At 39.1% G+C, this 16,435-nt stretch overlaps 1 protein-coding gene across 1 annotated transcript; it reads right to left on the reverse strand.

Moving 5' to 3' along the window:
• Positions 1-533: 533 nt before the first annotated feature.
• Positions 534-14,666, reverse strand: LOC139720507 (blastula protease 10-like). The gene is made up of 8 exons (XM_071631860.1): positions 14,538-14,666; positions 11,193-11,505; positions 10,275-10,480; positions 4,206-4,409; positions 3,515-3,865; positions 2,529-2,871; positions 1,658-1,886; positions 534-663 (listed from the first exon to the last, which is right to left on the reverse strand). Exons 1-8 carry the CDS (start codon positions 14,664-14,666, stop codon positions 534-536), a joined length of 1,905 nt encoding a protein of 634 aa, XP_071487961.1.
• Between the last annotated feature and the right edge of the window lie 1,769 nt (positions 14,667-16,435).

Below are 16,435 nucleotides of genomic sequence, written 5' to 3' on the forward strand. Positions count from 1 at the left end.
TGTTTCAAAGATTGCATGAATGAATAAGTTAAAGCAACTGCTTCTTGTTCTAGTCGTTTGTAACTGTCCTGTTTTACAAAACAGCGGGTAACTTACTGATTTGATTTGCTTGGGATATGAACGATTGCAGGCTACAGAGTTTAATGACATTCTGCACGTCTTTACGATTGGGCGCTTATGAATGTTTACTTCTTGATCTTTATACTCAGTCTCATGATCGCAACATTCAGATAGCTCTGTCGATGTAACGACCAGAGTAACAAGTCAATATCTGTAATTAATTGACTCGGAGAATGTGTTCAAAACAAAAATAAGAACACACACGCGCGCGCGCACACAAACACACAAACCGCAACTCCCGCAGTGAGTGGTGGTAATTCTTTTTGAAAAATCGTTTTCAGTGGCCTTGACTGTACGACCATGGTTTTACAATCAAAATGGCACGCTAGGTAAATTTCAATGCCTTCAACGGCATATATTATGATAGTTGATAAAATCAACATATCGTTCATGCATGCTTGTCAGTAGTTCAGTTAAAGGTTGACGGATCTATACATTGCTGCAAAGCCCCTCCTACTGCCGCTGGAGTCGGTGTTAAGTCGTAGCATCATTTTGTTTTCCATCGATATTATCGAACCAGTTGGCGTGTCGGATCCACAGAGCCTGAAAATATATTAACGGTAGAAATAAATTTTTTAATGTAAGAGTCATATTGACAGACTTGTATACAGCCCATCGACAAATACCACCATTGCGATGAATAACGGAGTCTGATGCATTGAATATTTTACTGAACATCATTTCTGCTTAGAAATCATTACGTATCTCTATTCACACAAAATATATATATATATATATATATATATATATATATATATATATATATACATATATATATATATATATTTAAGGCTGGCTTAGATTTGCTACTTTATCATATTTCAAATGGCTTAGTATTTGTATGATAACACATTATGCTTAAAACACTCCAAGCCACCAACACCTCCCTCCCCCCCCCCCCAAAAAAAAGGGGGGCAAAAAACAAGTAAGCACTGTCAAACATTTGAGGTCCAATCATGGGTGTAAACGGTCCGTTTTTTATGGACATTGGTTCTATGGTGTCATGATTAAATTCAGTAACCACTAACAGTCACCCGCACAACTCCGCAAGGGCATTCTTTTTACTAAACGTCTGTAAGTCAATCCACTGTTTACACATCTCAGAAGACATTACAGAATTTCGAATATGCTTCATCGATATGTTGATTTTTACACATGAATGCCAGAATGGAGATATTCAGTTCTATTCATCCTGAGTTTATAATAGTAAAGTTTTTTGAAGAAAAAGATAGTTATCGAATGTGTGGCCTTTAATGATCAAAATCAGGGTAAACAAAGTGGGATTATGATATATATCAATCAAAACCATTCACCAAGTTCATTGATTTTAGTTATTTTGATATTTTTTGGTTTGTTGAAATCGGCAATGGCCTTTGTTTTAAGCGAAAAACAAATTAGATCTTTCCTTTCGTTATGGAACGTAATGGCAATGAATATCATCGTGACTTTACTTGATCCAATGTTTGTTATTATATCAAGTTCATTTAGGATCCAAAATTTAAGTCACGGTGCAATGAGTCCTAAGGAAGCTGCTCACCTCATTGGCACGTCGATTCCATCGCCGATGTCCACGCTGAGAAAATCTCCTGTGCACTGCCCCGTGTATTCGATGTCGAGTTCATGAAATGATAATTCGATTCGACGCCCGGCCGGTACTTGGATGGTATAGAGACAAACATTGTTGTTCGGGTAGCCGGTGGGGTACTGAGGAGACGCGATCATGCCTGAGAGTGCTCCGAAGTATCCTCCACACGTTCCCACAAATCCTGCGATGAAAGAAAAACAAAATCACATCGAATGTTGATATCAGCAACATACGTTCTCTACACTGAAAATAGAACCCAAGAAACAAACGATCACAAATGGATTGTCCAGTAGTGAGAACAAACATATAATCTGCTTAACATAGAGCCTTTCGACTTTGATAGAAATGGGAGAATTGTTTAGATGTGCCTATTGAAAATTCAGTAAAAGATCTGAATGAACGTAAGCAAAGAATAAGGATAGACGATTCGAGAACGAGCTGCCAGTTAAAACGTCTGATGGTAAATCATAAACCTAGATTCTGTTTTCAACAGGAAATCTTCAACTTGGATACATCTCATCTGCTTTTGTGGGGCGCTGTGGCGTAGTGGATGAGACTCCCGACTCCCGATCGGAGGACCCTAGCTCGAATCCCACCCAGTGCTTACGTCCCATGGATAAGACGTCAGGGCTCTCTGGTAGAGCACTGGCAACACTGAGGAAGCTACCCTGGGTAAATAAGATCTTATTATTATCATGATTATTGCTTAAATTCTACAAGAAATTATCCAAAACAGTTTCAGTTTCAGTCTTGCTGATATTGCCTTTGAGCGATACCGCGGTTGCGGTGCTGTCAAAGATTTCAATATAAAACCTAGTCTTACCTCCAGAATCGTCACCCTCCGTAGTCATGACTTCAGGTAGTTCCGTCGTCGTCGTTATCGTCGTCGTTGGTGGGAGTGTTGTGGTTTCTTCTGTAATCAGCCTTCCGTAGATGAAGTATAAGATGCGAAAACCTCGCCCGTTCACGTACTGGTCCGAGTGGAATGTAAGAACAAGTTCGTCGTTCCTCACGTAGCGAGCAGGGGGAAAGGTGCTGCCGCAGTACTTGGCACCTTGTCCGCTGTTGTCTCCAGTCTGGACGGCCAAATAGTCGTAGTCGCAAGTGGCGTGATCCTCGAGATCGAAGTCGCGAAATATGATCGTGATCGATGAGTCCTTACCGCCCTGGATAATAATGAAAGTATCAATGTAGTGGATAACACCTCCTGTCCCTGGTAAGAGCATGGTTCATGCTTATTCTGGATTTGAATAACTTTGTCCACGTTGCGTTTGAAATGTCACTGAACATGACATAGGTACCCTACTTTGTTGCGCACATAACAAGCCGAGTTGTGAATGGCTTGCTGTTGTAATTTAACCGTTGTTAATAGTTCGCGATTTTTTTACTATAGCCTACTTGTGATTGATAGTTATGATCATACTCCATTCTCTAACATAGCCATGTGTACGATGATTCTATAACGATTATTTTGAATGAAGATCAGTGAATTATTTCATGCACCACATATTATGACGTGGCTTTACCAATATATATGCATACGTCAATGACAATTATGACATTTTCCTACAGTTCCTTGACCAAAAGCTATAGGTCTACTTCGCATATTCAGTCCTAATTCATGCACATGATGTATGTAAAAGGCCCCCAACCACGTAATTAAAATGGTGGTCCTTGCTCTCTGCAGCTTACAAAAGCGTAGTTAGAAGTTTCCATAAACCTTCACGCAAATAACCATTTCCCTTCATGTCGGACATAGTTACGATATAACTTCAGCCAAACTTCTTTTAAGCATGTTTACACTTTCACCTTGATTCTGTAGGTGCAGTCTGTCATATCGTTGTAGTTGTTGGGATAGTTTGGGGATCGTATCTCGCCGGAGGCTTCAGTGAAAGTGAAAACACATTCTTCGGGGTCGACGGGCTCGTCACCGGTTTGACAGAAGGTTCCGTGGAAGCCTGGAGGACACACGCAGCCACAGTCCGGTCCCTGATAGCCGCCGTTGAGACACACCAACGAGGCGGTGCAGTGCCCGTTGCAGTCATAGATGATGTTAGCCAGCTTGATATCGTTGAAGGTAAGGGCATCCCGGTTGCCAAGGAGACCGGAGAGGGCGGGGTCCTTGGTGGTTATCGTGGGTAGGCCATTCTTGGAGAAGTACTGATGATTTAAAAGACAGAAAATGGCAGTCAAATGCTAAACTTGACTATATGATTGTGAATGAGTTTCGCTGCCGATATTTCTCTTCTTCTTCTCCTTCTCCTTCTCCTCCTCCTTCTTTTCCTCCTCCTCCTTCTTCTTGATAAGTACAGAGTCCACCATCGGGTGTATAGTGGTACTATTTGGTAGGACTGGTGTGGTGTATGTATGGCCGACAGTGACTTTTTAAAAACATTCCTACAATCTTAGGTCTCTCTGGACTTCTCGGAAACAGAAAGGGGTGAGAAAGAGGCTGGTGATGTGGTTCCCTAATCCCTAGATCAATAGAGGGCTAACTTACGTTCATTCCGTAGTGCATCAAAGAACCGACGTCGTAGGGAACTTCTTCCGTGGTCACCTGACTCCAGCTGTACCGGTAAAAGTTCCTCTCGCTGCCTTCGTGGATGTTTTCCCAGTGCACATTGATGTAGTTATCGCGGTCGGGTCGCGACTGCTCGTGGTGGAATCCGATGGCGTGACCGATCTCATGGGAGACGGTTCCGACCTGCGACATGACGTGGAAATCAAGAATTCATTTTTAAACTAATGAATATATATTTATGTATATACATATTTTTGCTTTGGTCTTACAATAGTAATGACCGTGTATTCAGTTGAAAATGATGATTACTTGGAATGGACCCCTCCAAAGCTGGTTAAACACCACGTACGTGCATTGTGCACCGTCCAGGGGAAACAGTCATGATAACAAAGGATCACTTGTAACTGAATGACAAATTGTTCTTCATCGACGTAGATAAACAGCCATCATTCATTGTGTAAAGTAATTGCCGTGATAAAAATCAAGGCCATAAGTACTCGGGTACGTGGGATGCCCATGATATCTATCATGGCTATATTGCTCTGCATACTGAATAATCATCGTGTATATACGTCGATGAAGGGCACTAAAAACAACTCGACGCAAGAATCATTGATCTTAAAGCATCACTCAATTACTAGAAGAGACGTCAAGATGTTAATTTACCACAAGAAGAAGAAAAAGTCCGCAGTTGAGCATTTCTTTCCAAAGTCATTGTCTTAATTCCTACATTAATACTAGGCTGCATGATCAACAGGCGGTTTATGACAGAATTGTATCTCATTATATCTCCTCGCCTTAAAGACACTGGAAAATGTCCAACAGGGCTTTTTATTTATTTATTTATTCATGTTTTCTTTTAAAAACAATACAGGGTAGGCACATTCAGTTTGCTAACTGCTTTATGGCGCCCTGTATATACACAAAATAAAACAAAAAATACATTTGTAGTAACATGATTCACACAATTACCGATCAGTGACATAAACAAACAAAAGAAATCAACTTAACTACACATCTGTTACATGTATACATAAAAACTAAAACCTTAACGATTTAGAAAAGGGAATAGTATATAAACACAAACAAAACAAAGAAAAAAGTCCAGTGGGTGTGACAATGTAAAAAAAAGAAAAAGAGGTCTTATTGGATTCATTGGAAGAGAAAAGTTAAAGCATGCGGATAAATCTTAAACAATTTGTTTTGAATATAGTCAATGACGAAGACAGTTGTACTTCAATGGGGAGTTTGTTGAAAAGAGAGCTACCGGTGTACGAAAAGGAACGTTTCTTATATTCGGTTTTCGGGTAAGGTATTGATAGAGTGCAATTCTTAGAGTATCGTGCTTTGTAATAATTAGCTGAATAAGAAGTGATTAGAGGATTTAAATAAATAGGTACCAGATTATGACGGATTTTGAAGGTGAGTATGCAATATTGTAACTTGATTCTTTCTTCAACAGAGAGCCAATTTAAAGTGGTGAGTAGAGAGCACTGCGGAGTATAACAATCAACATTAAGTACTAAGCGCGCATATTTATTCTGCATTCTTTGTAATTTCTGCACATTAGTCTTAGAACAACTACCCCATGCCGTGCAACAATAATCAATATGTGGCAATATAAAAGCAAAATATAAATTGATCAGCATTTTTTTGGGTAAAAGATTTTTTATACGACGGATGCATCCTATTGCTCGAGATATCTTTCCACGTACATGCAGTATATGATCATTCCACAATAATTGGGAATCTAATATAACTCCCAAATATTTAACAGTATCAATGGTTTCTAATACAATATCATTGTACATTATTACAGGTACTTTATTTCTCAATTTTCTTTTCGGACCAAAAAACATTACTTTAGTTTTCTCAGAATGCAGTATCAATTCATTACATTCCAAACATCGTGTAATTAAGTCAAAATCATTTTGAAGAGTTTTTTGAATTTGTAAAAAATTGAGTCCATTAGTAAACACTGCAGTATCGTCCGCATATAAGGACAATTTAGTAGAAGCATTACATTTCAAATTGCAAATATCATTGATATACAAACAAAAGATCAGAGGACCAAGGATGGACCCCTGGGGTACCCCCGATTTCATAACTACATAATCACTTGTATATTCATTCACAGATACACACTGCAATCTTTCATGAAAATAACATTTGAACCAATTATACTCTCGACTTGAAATACCATAATAGGTCATTTTTTCCAGAATCTTACCATGGGGAATCACATCAAACGCTTTTTTCAAATCCAAAAATATTGCCCCTGTAAGATGTCCCCTGTTCATATTTTCTAACAAAAAATCAACTATATCAGTTACACATGTTGCGGTCGAATGTGATGGCCTAAATCCAGACTGTTGTGAAGATAATAATTTATTTTCATTTAGATAAGTATACAACTGTTCATGTACTGCTTTTTCTAAAATTTTTGATAAAATGGGAAGTATCGATATTGGTCGAAAATTATTAATATCATATGTTCCACCTTTATGTACCGGTGTGATTCGAGCTTTTTTAAATTCTGCCGGAATTTGAGATGTTTGTAATGAGCGATTGAATATAAAAGTTATCTGTTCACAAATATAACCAGCTGACAATTTTAACAGTTTTGGGTGTAGGCCATCAATACCCATAGCTTTTTTGCAATTAATGTTAAGCAGTTCATTTTTTACAAATTCAACAGATATTTCTTTGAATTGGAACTCTGTGCTTACTTGAGCCAAAGTTTCCATAGTGTTGACACTTATATCTGAGGACTTGGTGTTATTTTTAAACCTTTCACACACGTTATTAAAAGCTTCATTAAGAATATTCACTACCGTACTGCCATCATTCACTACTTCATCATTTACAAGGAGCTTGAGCTCTGTTTCACTTCTTTTATTTGGCAAGAGATTCCGTAAAATCTTCCAATTTCTATGAACATCATTGCCACACGATGAAAATGCTTCTTTATAATAACCTTGTTTTAAACGTTTATTCAAATTATTAGCTCTATTTCGATAAAACTTAAATTTTTGCCAGTCAGATTCAGAATCAGTTTTTCTGAACTTTTTTCTGTAGAAATCACGTTCACGGGCCAGCTTTATATATTCTTCTGTTATCCAAGGGACTCCTCTTTGTTTTCTTCTAACTGAAATAATCGGAGCGTGTTTATTGCTCAATGAGCTAAACATAGATTTGGACATATCCCATAATTCTTGAACGGATTTTTCTCCTGAGTAAAATGAACTCCAGTCTAGGCCATTTAAGTCTTTTTTAAACATCTCTTCATCAAAGAAACGAAACGATCTAATTTTGCTGATCTTTGGTGAAAAAGGGCGGCTTTTACCTTGGATAACTGAAAAAATCAAAGAGTGATCACTGAAGCCAATACACTGTACGCCTGACTTGACTATTTTCATTGAGTGCGAAGTAAGTATTAAGTCTATCAGAGACTTACTACGAGGTGTTACTCTGGTTGGTTCTTCGATGATTTGTCTCATTTGTGTAGTGGCACAAAACTCTAAAATATTCTTTGATAAATTATTTTTCGTGGTCATATCACAATTGAAATCTCCCAAAATCATGACGTTATTTGACAAGGATAATACCTTGTCAACTGACTCTTCGAGAGTGGCAAAAAATGACTTGTGTGCATCGGGCTTTCTGTAAAGAATACTGATATATAATGAACTGCTGTTTTCACGCTTTATTTCCAACCATAATATCTCACTCTCGCTTCGTTCTAGGTCATTTCTTCGTACATATGAGAATTTGCTGTTGACATAACACCCAACTCCTCCACCGTGACCATTTCTATCCAGTCTCTCAAAATTGAATCCATCTATTGAGACCATGTCGTTAGTGATATCATCATGTAACCAAGTCTCGGAGATACCAAATATATCATAAGGGTTTTCTATCAAAAATTGTTTGAGATCCAACATCTTATTTTTCAAACTCCTTATATTCAAATGAGCAATTTTAATACCCTTTATATTCGGGAAATCAGAAATACAATATAATTCTCTATCCGAGATTATTTGAGTATCCGTTGAAAGGCAAGTAGACGAATCAAACTGATCGAGACTGTCAAATTCTTCACCCCAAAAGGGTAAGTGCTGTAAAGTACATTTTGGGCATTGCCAGTTTTCAAATAATACTTGAACATCATCATATTTTTTACGAGTAACATGTCCGCAAGAGATATGAATCCATTGGTTACAATAAGTACAACATAATGCTTTCTGGTTTTTGCTCACATTTTTGGAGCAGCAAGAACAAGCGTACGAAGTCATTATAGAAGGAAGTGTTAATGTACAATCATAGTAATCATTGCATAACGTGGGGGGGGGGGGGGGAGGAAAGGGCACAGGCACTAACGTAGTGACCACAAGTCATTGTGATCACGGATCCCTCGTGTGATCGTCTTCCCTCCGGAGGCACCAATGAGCGCAACAACGCGGCCATCAGAGGTCCATGCTGTGAGAACTTTATCGTGGGCCTTTGTATCGGTGAGTAGTTGCTTGTTTCTCTTTGTTAGGTCTTCGTAGATAGCGATCCCAGTTTTTTTCAGTTTCCGTCTCTCGGTGAGTACTGTTTTCTTTGTTTGGTAGGATACGAACTTCACTATTATGGGTCTATGTTTTTTGTTGCCGTGACTTTCCGTTCTTGCATTTGTACTCTGTTTTGTCTCCGTTCCCTCTGCTTTGTTTCGTACATCCTTCGTTCCGACTCGATGACTTCGATCTATCTCAGATTTCTGTAGGTCTATCCCAAGTTTCTCTTTCGCGATGTGACAAATGATCTCTGTATATAGTGTTCTCTCCCCTTGACTCCGGTATGCCGAAGAAGCGCACGCAGTTTCTTCGTGAATATTGTTCGAGGTCATTACAGGTCTGTTGTAGATGGATGATCTCCTCATTCTTTCTCTCTAGCTTCGACGACAGGGCAGCAACCTCTTTCAATGAACTTTCCGCTGACTTTTCAAGATCCATGATGCGGCTTTCCTGTCGTTCGATTGTCTCGTGTAATGAGGCAAGTTCACTCCTGATAGCTTCTTTCACTACGTCCTGAATGGACGTAAGGAATGCTTTGTTCGTGCTCAGCTTTGTAGCCACCAAGTCGACCGAAGCCTCGTTAATGGTTAATGGCGCCTTCTCCCTTGTAGTCGGCGCCATTTTGGTAGAAATGAAATACTCACGAACAAAATGTCATGAAAGTAGATGGAACTAATGTCATGAAAGTTTAGATGGAACTAATGGCGTTCAAAGATCAGGCGTTGTGCAGGGCCACTCTAGACACATACTTCCGGTCATCTCAGAGCATACTATGTCTATGATGCTCTAATGTTCACACACACGGAACCAAATATGCCTTCTAGCAATAAGTATAGTTAGTATATTGTTTTACTGGGATAGTGGAAGATTGCTAGATTTCGATATTTGTGTAGAGGGCACGAGTTTTCCAAACAGGAGCAAGACCACACAACAGTTTGTTTTCCTGCAGCTCGAGTGAAATGAAAGTTGAACTTCTGAGCTATTTCAAACAAAATGTCATATTATCACGGTATGAAGACAAACTTACGCCTTGAAAGTGCACATGGGACTGGGGCGTCCAAGAATGTATCAGCGGGTGTCCAGGGCCACTCAGAACACATCCTTCTTATCACCGAAAAACACACTGTAAAGTTCCAATGTTCCCAGAATGGAATCCATTTTAGTCTTCTACAGTCATCGTTAGTTTATATCACTATTTCACAGTGACAGATGTGAATTTTTCCTGAATTTTCCTGATTTTTTTTCTGAATGAGTTGCAATATGCTTTCACGTGACAGCGATCTATTCCTTCGCACTCACACATTACGACATCTACTGTGATGTGAGTAGGCCCTACTGTTTCTTCTAACTGTCGATCTGCCGCAGTATTTCATGCTTTAGAATACAACAACAACGTAATGAGAATGTATCAGTTGGCGCAAAGGTCCACCGAATAATGATTTAATAATCTCACTGGTAACAACGAAAGGGATTGGGGACCATGTGGACTTACATTTGCGCATCCCTGCCCGATCGACAAGGCCTGTGCGCCACCTATGCGACCGACGTAGGACCAGCAACCGCGATAATCCTTGATAAACATTACCCTGTCGTCATGGCCCAGTGTTGCCCGCTGAGAAGTGGAGTACGGCTGGAAGCGAAGGCAAGTGTTGTCGGACCAATGCTGCATGGCAGCAAGTATTACATTAGTGTCGGGAACTGAAGGAGGAGAGATGGGAGGACACAAACATGACAAAGAATGAGATGAAACAAGCGGAAGGGGGAAATGAGAAAGTAGAGGAAGAAAAAGAGAAGACAAAACAGACAATGCAAGATAAAAGAGGACAACGAAAATGGAATCGCAATGGACTCACGTCAGAGTTGTATATTTCTTACAAGTACAAATTGTCATTCTTTGTCTATATATTTCACTCTTGACTCCTCCGTCTTTTACTTAATAAAATGTGTACTGAAATACGTACGTACTGTAATCATACAGCTTTTGCTTTCAACATGATTGCCGTATATAAAAAGCGTCGCTTCAAAGTTGCATTGTTTCTGTGTTTCTTCATATAAGTCATCAGTTATTCAAACAAGATGATGACGGGGAGCAGTTGTCATGGCTATGATATGACGATGATTACTGATACATGAACTCTTATTAGTTTTGTCCAGGAAGGTGTGTGTGTATGTGTGTGTGTGTGTGTGTGTGTGTGTGTGTGTGTGTGTGTGTTTCAATTCTAGAGACTCCTATCAGTCAGCACATGCTCTTGAAACGTCATACTTTCTAAAACTCTTCCACACTCACCTTCAGGATATTAGTGGGAGCAGAATCCCTCTGACCCAATATAATGTATATGTCTTTAACGGATGAAGCTAGTGAGACCAGAATATCTCTTACTCAAGATACTTTGTTACTGTCTGTACTTACTTGATGAAGCTGTGATCTCGTAGGGAACGATCTTTTGCGGCCAACGCGAATTCTCAAAGATCCATGCCTTCCTCTTCTTCCTGCTCCTTGACTCCTCACCGTCATCGTCGTCCTCATCATTCTTGTCGTCGTTCGCCTGCTCTTGGTTGTTAAGCATTGCGTTCAGTGCTTCCCACTGCGCATCGGTCAGCATCATATCTGACTGGAAGGCGCCCTCACTCTCTTCTTCTTCCGGTGGCTCGGGTCGTCCCTGAGTTGCAGCGTCTTGTAGAGGCTCTGTACCAACATCATCGACTGGTGTTTCGACAGCGCCCTGACAACGTGGAGAAAAAGAACAATGCTTGTAACTATAGGCCTAGAATGGTGAAAGCGTCTCGCCTGTATTGATCCAGACCTTGATATAACTCTGCTGACTTGTTTTACTAAAACATTGTCACATCAAATAAATGATTTCTTGAATACACTCCTGAAAATTGCGTAAAGAAAATTTTGTTTTGCTAAAATGCATTGTATCCTCGCAATGAGAAGAGACTGTAACGTTTAAAGGGAATGTAATTCTCGCTCCTGATAAAAAACGGTGAATTCCTCTTGTTAATGTAACCAAAGTACCAATGTTGCGAGTATTTCATGAAAATAGAGAGAACTAAAATCAGTAAATCATGCCAGAGCGTTTCTGTACCGAAAGGCGTGGGGAAATAACAATCGAAATGCTGCTTTTGATCCAGCAACACAGCCAGACAAAAGAAAAAGCCTTGTTGGGTAAGCAATATTTTGTAAGCACAAAGCGTCGATATGCTTAGTGCCGCGAGACTTGCATAGGGATCATCTTGTAATGTATTGAGGACGAGCTGCCCAGCAAATCGTAGCACCTCTGAGTGTCAAAAAAGAAGAAGCTTTTTGGAGGTTTCAAAGAGTGTGCATACATGGATAGCTCAAGTTGCTCAACAAAAGTTTGAGTAAATCAACGAGCATGACAAAAACATTCGACTGTCTCGAACCCAAATCGTTCATATGTAAACATTGATAAGGTAAATAAGCCTGATGATTTGTTTGTTACCATTTATGCTTTAATCTGAGTTATTTTCTGAATAATAACATTGCTTGTCGAGTAATTGAGCTATCATTCATGGATATTGCACCCGACTCTTTTAGATAAGTCAGTTCGGTGTGCCTCTTCACGGACGTTGTCATTTCTTTTGCCTTTCATTGTCCTTTTTTTTTTCAAATCCAGGGACACCATTTCGTCAAGGCTCGCACAATCATGTCAGTTTTATCCAAGAAAATATTACAAGATTCCTCTCAGTGGCATACCTTCGGCTATGTGTGTGTGTGTTAGTGTTAAAACACGAAACTCAAATACTGTATATAATTTGTGGATAGAGAGAATGTTGAAATATCAGTACAACACATGAGCTAAGTTTGAGAAAGTTGGACAGTGCGTTGAAAGTTGTGAATTTTTAAATGTTTGGTGCCGCCATCGTCGGAGAAGGAGACTTTACATGACTATACAGTTGGACGCCGATATAAGGAAAATGCATGAGTAAAGCCAATTAAACATAAAGTTCAACTTTTCTCAGGTATGATGAAATTTGGAACTTGGGTTACACATCTTTCTGAATGCATCGGGAATAACATTACGAGTACCCTCAACACATGTCAGTAACAAGTGAAAGGAATGTTTACTTCTTCTTAAAAAATGACATTTTGTGAAATCAGCTTGATATGTCGTTATTTTTTGATGATTTTTCCAATTTTACTCTAGTTTCACTGATCTGATCTACAAATATTTTTGCATTCACTCAATCTATATACATTTGCCTTTTCATTCTCCTCAAAGATTTAACTCGTCGTCAAACAAAGGATTAATATTCCCTAATTTGCTTTTTTTTTCAGGCAAACAACTTCTATTCCTAAATTTGACAATTTGCACTGCATGATTTTGATTTCCCCTATAAAACTGGGCAATTCTGTTGACTTTCAGTACGAAAAATCCAACCTGGTAAGTAATTAATTCATCTTTTCACTGACCTTTTCCTCCACAATGAAGACAGTTGCCTGACTGATGAAAAAATAATACACCAGTAGTTCTAAACAAGGCACAAAGTTAAACGTTTTACATGAGAAAACGTGAATGACGTAAGAGTCACAACTTACATCACAGCAGAGTCACGTGCTTTTTTTTTCCAATGATATAAGGATTTGTGACGGTTCAAGAAAATAAGAGGGAAATGCGGTGTGCAAGACAAACCAGTGGTGCGTGAACGTTACTTAACCTGAAGCGAGAAATGAAAATAGTTTTTCACACTCCCAAGACTTGTAGCACGTCAGCAACAATAAAATATGATTTTCTCCAATTTCGTGCCCTTCTCTCCCCACCCCGAAATAACGCACACAACTCACCCACCAATCCCCCCCCCCCCCTCAACTACCCTTTGTATGCGGGTCAGGTGTTTTAGAATCTTGTACGTAACGTCTCTTTGAAGGGTATCTAACACTTTAGCACACTTCATGTGGCAAACTGATCTAACCTTACGAATAGTCAACAAACGCTGTCGAGAAACGAAATGTCAGCACTTTACGCAAAAACATAAACAAGCATGAATGAACTTTTCAATACAGGTCGTAACACAAAATTACCATTTTCTTTAAAAAAGAATGCAAAACACCATACAGAACGACATTCTTAGTCACCCAATCTATATTACACAAATTTCATAATCCATGGAGCGCGATTACTGATTGTTTGTGAAACAAACAAACAATGATGCTATTAGGACATATTGCTATTATGTAAAATATTCCAGAATTCCTTTATGTCTCGAAGGCATCTTACACAGAGAGAAAGTTACTATAAGGAAATACATCATGCCATGTGAGTTTTAAAAGAATCATAAAGATGCAGTTAATTTGCCATAATGAAATCATTACTCAATATCACGACAAAGTCCGAAAGTAAGAGAACCTCAAAGCGCAGTTGTATGGCTGTTTGAGGTTTTGCAATCAATTGATTGTTGAAACATATATTACTTTTTTTTTATTAGTGTCATTACTTTGTAATCTTCATAATATGTGAAAAGTACTAATTGTGCGAGTATGAGTAAAGACAAGATTAATAGACGGAAGAATGAATGCTGCATGTATTGATGACGTTTGTGTCATGCCGAGACGGCAAAGAAACGTATCTGACGAAAAAAAAAGTATATTATAACAAGGTTACGTCTTTTCAGAGTCATTGACTACGACGCATGGTTATTGTGTTTGACATGAGAATACAAATGTATTCTTACCTTTATGTGGAGACATTAATTGAAATATAAGACCCCCCATGAACAAGTCTGCACTTACTTTGATTTGAGCAGAAGGAGGAAGAGCGTTCCTTTCTTGTCGTCTCAGGTATCCTGCGCTTGCCGGTAACGCATCACTCCCAATGAGGAAGAGAGCGAGGATCAGAACAGCTGATGCTGTGCCCTTCATCTCAAGTACATTCAAACTCGTCAATATAAACTGTATCAAACTGGCTCAATTTCTTCGTTTAGAGACAAATTGTTGGCGCACACTTCCAAAGAAAAATATATACACCTGTATATCTATTATATTCTCGTGTTAATGTTATTGTGATTGGTCTTGGGTCGACAAATGAGATATGTCTAGTCGGATCCTTCGATTGTGAGAGGTCTGAAGAAAATGGTACAGACTGGGTGCTTTTATAAGCATTTTCGAGGACCCGTTGCTCTCAAGGGGGTTTCCAGATTGGGTGGAGTTGGGGGGAAAACACCCACTTACAAATCAAACGATCGATTTTCGGGATTGACACTGGTCACCTCAAAGACGGTGAAGACGGTGACTCAGGCATAAGTGTCTCGCAAAAACCCGGTGAAGCGGAACCGTAGTTCCTGTTACGTCCTGGTGCGTATGGTCAACTCTGTACACTTGCTTGAGAGAACACCGGTAGAGATTTCTCCTGAGGGTCATCGAAAGGGGTGTGGCCAAATGGTGCTTTGTTTCGAAGTCCAATAGCATCCTCTTTTGCATGAGAAAGACTTATTTACAACTGAAAAGAAGCGAATTGCTCAAGCTGAAACCAGGGAGGTGTCACCGCCCTGCTGGAACGAAGATTCGAGCCCAATCACGTAATATTCTTTAAATGGTGACTGACCCTGCGTATTGTTACGGGCCAGTTCAAATGAGGGATTCAACAAGATGACCATATATGGACATTGTGTTCTCTCGAAGAAAAGTGCGCCAGTCTTACTCGCTATTTAAGAACGATGACAAACAGAACAAATATAATAAAAATTACCAAGCACAACTTTAACAATGATGAGCTCTTCCTCCCTTTGCTCCCTTCTCTGAATTGAGTCTCGATTAATCCTGCCCATTTTTATCTCAAAAGATGATGCTTTGGGGCATAGGGGTTAGTCACACAGATTCAATGGAACTCTAAAAATAGTTCTCTAATCAACGTTGATGTTTAAGCGCAATAATGTGTGCGTCTGGTTTTTAGGGATGAGTAGCATTCGCCTGTGATTATCTTTCATTCTAGAACCTATGACATCATCCCAATTTTTTTAATCTTTTGCGATGTAGTTTTGATTAAAAAAAGTAAACTAATGATTTAGCTCAAATTTATCAACTCTGCGTACACGTCATCAATAGGCGCCTACAAGTCATGTAAGTTTTTGTTTTGTTTTGTTTTGTTTTGTTGTGTGTGTGTGTGTGTGTGTGTGTGTGTGTGTGTGTGTTTCAACAATGTAGAGAACGGTATGCAGCAACACTCATCAATCAATTATTGCTTACTTATGACTGGCATATAAACCGGAGGTATAAATCTATACCATATACATGAGCAAATAGCCTCGTGACTAAACCTCGCGAGTTATGATAATATAACGATAGTCATGACAATGTTGAAAGGTGCTGGAGAGAGAGAGAGAGAGAGGGGGGGGGGGGGATAAAATAGCACTGAGTCTAGTTTTGCCGTTTTCTGAGTTCTTTTCATTACTTCCTTATACGCCGCAATGCTCCCTATCCATTTTCAGTTTAAAATTAACCGCTCATTTGATAGTAGTCTCCTGCGTTATTATCTCACATGTTTACTGGAGAATACCCACTATTATATTTATATGTTTTGTATTGATATGATTATTGCACAATATTATTGCTCCACTCATGTATTTGTGTAATGTTTTGTAATCATTTTAATCATTTGTTATTCTTTGTGTCTGTAAAACTTGTGTTGAATT

The sequence above is a fragment of the Diadema antillarum genome, unplaced genomic scaffold (assembly GCF_040938485.1).
Source record: "Diadema antillarum isolate AM-2024a unplaced genomic scaffold, OU_Dant_1.0 scf00000128, whole genome shotgun sequence".
In the NCBI taxonomy this organism is placed as follows: domain Eukaryota; kingdom Metazoa; phylum Echinodermata; class Echinoidea; order Diadematoida; family Diadematidae; genus Diadema; species Diadema antillarum.

Bases quoted from the DNA above. Each gene is read 5' to 3' on its own strand.
- LOC139720507 (XM_071631860.1), bottom strand. From the start codon at position 14,666: ATGAAGGGCACAGCATCAGCTGTTCTGATCCTCGCTCTCTTCCTCATT. The intron at 2,872-3,514 runs GTGAAAGTGTAA...ATTATTATCCAG, and splicing joins ACTGCACCTACAGAATCAAG to GGCGGTAAGGACTCATCGAT. The intron at 664-1,657 runs GTGAGCAGCTTC...ATATATTTTCAG, and splicing joins GGAATCGACGTGCCAATGAG to GCTCTGTGGATCCGACACGC.